This window comes from Sardina pilchardus, chromosome 21, assembly GCF_963854185.1.
Source record: "Sardina pilchardus chromosome 21, fSarPil1.1, whole genome shotgun sequence".
NCBI classification, from domain to species: domain Eukaryota; kingdom Metazoa; phylum Chordata; class Actinopteri; order Clupeiformes; family Clupeidae; genus Sardina; species Sardina pilchardus.
The window spans coordinates 4,432,774-4,440,273 of record NC_085014.1 but is presented as its reverse complement, the minus strand read 5'-3'; the positions used below and the strand labels follow the sequence as shown (position 1 = coordinate 4,440,273).

The window sequence follows — 7,500 nt, the reverse complement described above, 5'->3', positions numbered from 1 at the left end:
GAGGAATATCTCCATCAATAGCTTCTGGTAATGAGGCTTATTCCGAACGACAGAGGGCTAAACAGGAACACAGGTCGCATCACATCCACTTGTCAAGCAATTGATTCTGACACACGATCACACACTCGACAAGCAGGGGTGATTAGGCCTCTTTTCTGGTTTAGCCCTCTGACAATCGGGATGAACCACACTCCTGCATATGTTCGGTACTTCCTTACACGATAGGACTCCAGGAGGGAGGAGTCAAGCGCAACACATTCTCTGTGGCCGAGGACATGCATTTCATGTTCAGTCATGCACTGATTAATTCATCCTTCAGCCATGACCAGAATCTTCGGAGACACACTGCTACTGTGCCAAGTCACTTCCACTATAATTAACGGAACTGGCGATGCCAGGCGTGATAGTGGCGTGTACATTCGAAAACTGTTTTCACGAACTGTGAACTGAAAGCTTCAGTTACACTGCTGGTGCAGCCTGGCTGTAAAGCTTTAATTAGTCGTCATCAGGAACATGTGACACTTTAGATAAAATCTACTAAATCCCTCCACTGTGCACCATAGTAACATGTGGCCGTTAATCTTCCCTCCCACTGCACTCCATAGCAACATGTGATGCTGAAGCTTCCCTCCCACTGCACTCCATAGCAACATGTGATGCTGAAGCTTCCCTCCCACTGCACTCCATAGCAACATGTGTTCCTGCAGCTTCCCTCCCACTGCACTCCATAGCAACATGTGTTCCTGAAGCTTCCCTCCCACTGCACTCCATAGCAACATGTGATGCTGAAGCTTCCCTCCCACTGTACTCCATAGCAACATGCTGAAGCGTCCCTCTGGACAGCCCTGCTTCTGTGCTGCATAGTAACTTGTGCTCCATAGCAACGTGTGATCCTGAGCTTTCATCAAAGCTTGTGCTGGCGAAACAGTGAAACAGCTAAGCGCTTTTCCAGAGCAGAGACCCAAGAGCTACTGCAGCACGGCTTGGCTGGACCGTCCACTGATATGGGGAAAACCCGGCAGAGAGAGAAAAGAGGACAAGAACACATTGGCCAGCGGGAGAGGAAGAGGAGAAGGGGTCAGGCGAACGACAGGGGTTGGTGCTAACTCCTACTTGTCTCTTGACAACAAAGCAGCCTTAGTCTTCTTCTCACACACACACATACACACACACACACACACACACACTTCCCACTCTCATGTGCCTTTCAGTTGGAACAGGTCCAGATAGACTTGGCTACAACTCTGCAAGTTGGCTAAGGTCTGGGAGAGGTCTCCTCACTCTCTCTCTCTCTCACACACACACACACACTAAACTGGTCCCAGACTTCCTCTCCACCTGCCTTTCAGATAGAACAGGTCCGGCTGAGCTCAGAGCATTAGTTGGCTCAGAAGAGGCGAGCGTCTCTTCACTCTCTCTCTCTCTCTCTCTCACACACACACACACACACACACACACACACACACACACACACACACACACACACACACACACACACACACACACACACACACACACACACACACACACACACACACACACACACACACACACACACACACACACACACACACACACACACACACACACACACACACACACACACACACACACACACACACACACACACACACACACACACACACACACACACGGAAATTGCTGCTCCAGACGCCATCTCCCACCTCCTTCTGCCAGCTCAGGTTTGGCTGCATGCCGCAGCATCGCTCTGCTTCCGTTAGACCTGCTTTGGTTGGCCCAGGCCAGGTCGACATATCCTCTCTCTCTCTCACACACACACAGACACACACACACACACTCTTTGGAACTTGCCTTTTCCTCGACAGCCAGTCATGACAAACCACCCCAGAAGGACAGAGTGCAGATTAATGCTTACAGTACAGAACAATGAAGGGGTGGTGAGAGGGTGTGTGCGTGTGTGTGTGTGTGTGTGTGTGTGTGTCATGTGCAATGCAATGTTTTTACAGCATTCCAGCTCCTAGTGGACTGACTGCCTGGCTGTAAGGTTACATCAGCTTGCAGATACAGAACACACTAAAAATTAAGAATTTTAGAATAATTTTATGACTCAAACACACACACACACACACACACACACACACACACACACACACCAAGTACACATCTAAGCCACCTGCAGATGTAGTCTAACACAAGCACATAAACAGGGTTAATGTCCTGTCAGCATCTGCATGTGTACAGCATGTGTGTGTGTGTAATTTGTTTCGCGCCCTCAATACATGGAAACATGAGAAGGTCCAGATGTGAGTCCTAACACACGTGCCCCCAACACCTTGGCACGGAGTAGCACTCCGCACAGAACTGAACTGGTTTTCACTCCTCCAAAAGTAGGAACTATTTGATCCCACTTCTGGACCACATCTTCAGATGGGCATGTACACTAGCTACATTTCAGTGCTGTTCCCATGAAAAAGTGCCATGACTAAAATGGAGGAAGACTGGTCTATTTATGTAAAACATGGATTAACATTCTGTAAAAGAAAAGAAAAAAATCTGTTTTTAATTAATTTTATACATGTCTGTCCAGTAAGACATTATCTTGTTCCAGGCATCATTACCCAACTCCACTTGCCTTGCCTTTTTTATGTCAATACATATTTGTTTGTCTTCTCTGAGTCCCAAGTCTTTCCCCTGGCTCATACTGTACCTGAATTCTGCCATCAACACTAGTCCCACAATGCACTCCGTCGTGCATGATCCTGTGGGACTGCAGAGTGAGTGAACGCAGCTACTCTGTTACCGTGTTGGCACATCTTAATGTGACAGCGTGCAATCTGGTCTCCAGACTGCATGTGTGTGTGTGGGTGTGGGTGTGCTTGTACATCTTTATGTGAAAGAGTGTAATCTGGTTTCCAGACCTGTGTGTGTGTGTGTGTGTGTGTGTGTGTGTGTGTGTGTGTGTGTGTGTGTGTGTGTGTGTGTGTGTGTGTGTGTGTGTGAGTGAGTGAGAGTGTGTGTGTGTGTGTGTGTGTACATCTTTATGTGAAATCTGGTCTCCAGACCTGTGTGTGTGTCTGTGTGTCTATTCAGAAATGTATCCTGCTTGTGTGTATGACAGGTAGACACACTGTGTGCACAATGGATGCATGGAATGTGATGATTTACTTCTGTGTTTAAAGGCAGTCAGGGATTTTATGCAATTTCAAGCCCACCCATCATTTTTGTCACTTTCAGCAATCACCCCCTCACCAACGCTAGCTGTGTATGGTACTCACTGAGGGGTGAGTATGTAAACGCAAGAACTCAGCAAGCTCAGTAGCGTTAACTGTTCATTTCCAAACAAACGCACACACGCACGCACGCACCCACACACGCACGCACGCACGCACGCACGCACGCACGCACGCACGCACGCACGCACGCACGCACGCACGTACGTCACAGGCATATAGACACACGTCAGCCTTACCTGGGGGTGAAGATGGAGTTGTGCAGGAAGTTCTCGAACACCTTGCGGTAGGCTGCGTTGTCTATCTCGTCCTGGAGCTCCTCGGGGTTCTTGGGGCAGGGGCAGCACGGGCCCTTCTCTGCGGCCGAGTCCGGCTTCGTGGGCTTGGTGTCCTCCTCGCCGTCCGACGCTCGCGTGGCAGCAAAGCGGACCGGCGTCTTTAGGCCTGCGGACCGAGCACAGAACCAGAGGCGCATTCAAAATTCTAATTCCGTTAGCCTTGAGCTTTCGCCGAACGTTTGAGAACAATCGCAAACAGTCTGGGGAAATAGTTCTCTCCAAACATACAGTGGAACTGGACGAAAGCAACAATGCAATTACCGTTAGAATGGAACGTGAACACTAAGTCGTTCAAATGTAACTGTTCAAAGAAAACATGTTTACCACGAACATTCGCCACCGTTTGGCCAAATTTGAATGTACCTCAGGTCACTGAGTTTATAGACCGTATCAAGACAATTCCATTCCATATCAGTGTCATAGTTGTTACCGCAAGGTTTCCGTTTTAACATTCCATATGTTATCTTCATGCAGAGGAAGTAGTTTGGGAGCAACATAGAACATTCCAGCATTGTTTTGGCTTTTCTTGTTGAAAGAGTCTACTGTATAAGCGTGCAATCAGAATTCTATTGTTACTTTTTTCCTGTTGTGTTGTATGGCCAGTAAATGTTTCGCCCCCCATTTTTAACACCTCTGCACCATAGCTCCTCTCATCTTGCATACCCCCTAGAAGCAGCTTGCGTACTGCCGATGGTACGTATACCACAGTTTGGGAATCCCTGCATTATAACATGCATAAATACTTTTGAATGTGTGTCTGATATGGATTTATAACTGTAGACTAACATAGAATTACATCAAGGATAGCCTACAGATAAATGATCTGTATCACCTAAAGAGCATTAACCCTTTGAGGTCTAGGCAGTGTAATTGTACTACTTTTAGTTTTATCTTGGTTATTGTGAGGGCCATCTATATATTGTTTTGCTTTTGAGGACCGTCTGGGCTAGCCGAGGAATAAGCTAACTGCTCACCTTTAGTGCAGTAGTTGTGATGGTAGAGCGCTAAGCTAACTGCTCACCTTTAGCGCAGTAGTTGTGATGGTAAAGCGCTAAGCTAACTGCTCACCTTTAGCGCAGTAGTTGTGATGGTAAAGCGCTAAGCTAGCTGCTCACCTTCGGCGCAGTAGTTGTGCTGGTAGAGCGCTAAGCTAGCTGCTCACCTTCGGCGCAGTAGTTGTGCTGGTAGAGCGCTAAGCTAACTGCTCACCTTCGGCGCAGTAGTTGTGCTGGTAGAGCGCTAAGCTAACTGCTCACCTTCAGCGCAGTAGTTGTGATGGTAGAGCGCTAAGCTAACTGCTCTCCTTTAGCGCAGTAGTTGCGCTGGTAGAGCGCTAAGCTAACTGCTCTCCTTTAGCGCAGTAGTTGCGCTGGTAAAGCGCTAAGCTAACTGCTCACCTTTAGCGCAGTAGTTGCGCTGGTAAAGCGCTAAGCTAACTGCTCACCTTTAGCGCAGTAGTTGCGCTGGTAGAGCGCTAAGCTAACTGCTCACCTTTAGCGCAGTAGTTGTGCTGGTAGAGCGTGCGCTCCTCAGGCTGTTGCTGCCAGCGCACCAGGTAGAAGGTGTGGTTGCCATTGGGGTGCACTGGAGGGGACCACCTGAGCAGCAGCTTGTTGGAGGAGTTGGAGAAGGCCCGCAGGTCCATGGCCATCGAGGGCTCTGTACACACACCACATCGTAGCACAGAAGAGTACATTAGTTGAAGCAGTTATCCATACAAAACGTCATATAAAAGCGACAGCAACGTTATGTCAATGTTATCAATATCAAGCAACCGACGGGGCTAGGGGGGGTGCTCGATGGCGTTTTAAGGTTTTAAGGGGGGGGGGGGGGGGTTCTCTCTCTCTCTCTCTCTCACCTGACGCTTTGGTGCGAATGTAGACGATGTCGCTCATGGCGTCGTGGCTGCGGTCCTGCAAGAGGGTGAAAGCCCTGACAAAGATGGCGTACTGCGTCCACGGCTTCAAGTGGCTCAGCTGCACCTCCGGGTCGCGGTTATGGTCCTTCGGAGATTCCAAGTCCAGCATGTTCCAGCTGTTCAGGCCACAGCTGACCTGTCCGTCAAACCCCGTGATGTTCTGGAAAGATCTGGAAGCGCAGAGGAGAGAACAACCCAGGAGTCAAAACAAGGTGGTTGCCATGGAGCTTGAATGTTACTACTAATTTTCAAGTTTCTTTGGATAAAAGCATAAGGTAACTTGATAAATGCAAACGTTAACATTTTTAATTGCAACGTTTAAAAATTACGAAATTAGCAGGAAACGGCAACAGGATATTAAGAAGCAAATATTTTCACATAATGTTGAAAAAATCTCTGCTCTGTCTACATCCACTATTCACGATATTCCGTAGCCAACAATGGACGTCGCCATAACGCCTCAGCATTAAGAAAACGGTTATCTATTTCCAGCGAAGCTGCGTTGTATCTATTTTAACGTGACGGTTGACAGTGCCTAACATCATTACGCATATAAAAGTAAACTTTTCCATTTTATATTGGTTATATATGATGTAGTATATCCATGCTGAGGGCAGAATTGTCAACATTTTGAAAGAAATCTAATTTGAAGCATATACTAGTTAGCGGACTGAGAACGCATGTAAACAGAATGGACGGAAGTAGAAAACAGTACAGATTTCCGGGTTAAGGAATAAGGTGGATAGTGAGTATGCTAACTAGCCAGTCAGCCCGCGGCATCTCCCTTGCAATACCACTTTGGACCATGTGTGGCTCTGTGGCACTGCCTTTTTAAGGAACAGACTCCTAACACATTTGTCCTCGTCAAGTTGGTCTGACAGAGCAGAGCTCACGTTGTGCTGCCTTACATGTCATTCTGCCCCCCACATGTAAAGCACAATACAGCAAAGGTGCACAGCAAGGCACAGAGGTGCATTACATGGGAGACCACCAGGCGCCAAACTGAAGCGTTCTGTTCGGGAAGCGTTTGTTGTAGCAGTTAAAACTCACTATAATCAATGGAAGCTACACTACGTCTAGCTACACCAAACGCGACAGTGGTGCGTACATTTGAAAAAAATAGACCAGTCTTCTGATTTTACTTGTTTCGAACGAATCAGTTACACCTGGTGTAGCCTGGTGTAGCTCCCCTGTTAGGGGTCATTAAGGATCATCAGAGGTCATTAGGGGTCGTAGAGGACTATTAGGGGTCGTAGAGGACTATTAGGGGAAGGAAACACTTACGCCTCTTTGTAGTACACCACGAACCCGCCATGGTCCTGATCCGGAGGGCGGTACCTCTGCCATGTCAGGGTGATCTTGCTGCTGGTGGTGCTGTTGGACTTGAAGATCAGCTTCCCACTCTCACCTGTTGAGAGAAGTGTGTTGATACACACACACACACACACACACACACACATCGATGCAGATGAACAGTGTCTCTTAACTGCAAGGCAGATCTGTTTACCAAGAGGTAAAGTAGTATTGAGTGCATTTTCTCATTTCTATTCAATGACCAAAACAAAACTGATTGTGTGTGTGTGTGTGTGTGTGTGTGTGTGTGTGTGTGGACAATAATAAAGGAGTATATGACTCAGCATATTAGGCGGTGAGATGAGGACATAGCCTTAATGTGTACATTCGTGTGCAGGGATGTGATTGGCAAAGGACAAAAAAGCAGGAAAATATACGCCACCCCCCCCCCCACCCCCCGTGTAAAAAAAAGTTTGTGAACTGCTGCTCTCGTGTATATAGTTAAGGTACGGTAAATAACCCCTTAAATGACGACATCTGATGACTTTTGAGAACTATTGATAAATATATTTCAAACATTATAAAATATTACAATATAGTCTATAAGGCCTAAAGAAACTCATTTATAGAAAAGTAACCTAGGCCTACTCAAGACTAAACCAGATATGGCTGAAATATGTAGGCTATCATGATAATTTTGCCAACAATGATGTAGAACCATGTATTCTCTCAGTTCATA

General features: G+C 47.1%; 1 protein-coding gene across 3 annotated transcripts in view; it reads right to left on the bottom strand.

The window, feature by feature from the left end:
• LOC134068734 (insulin-like growth factor 1 receptor) overlaps positions 1-7,500 on the bottom strand; it is a 78,589-nt gene that overhangs the window by 19,942 nt on the left and 51,147 nt on the right. For all 3 annotated transcript variants that reach the window (XM_062524470.1, XM_062524471.1, XM_062524472.1), the window contains 4 exons: positions 6,753-6,876; positions 5,409-5,638; positions 5,042-5,209; positions 3,452-3,656 (listed from right to left, as the gene is read on the bottom strand). In XM_062524470.1, coding sequence (XP_062380454.1) covers positions 3,452-3,656; positions 5,042-5,209; positions 5,409-5,638; positions 6,753-6,876 — 727 coding nt within the window. The remainder of the gene's footprint in view (positions 1-3,451; positions 3,657-5,041; positions 5,210-5,408; positions 5,639-6,752; positions 6,877-7,500) is intronic.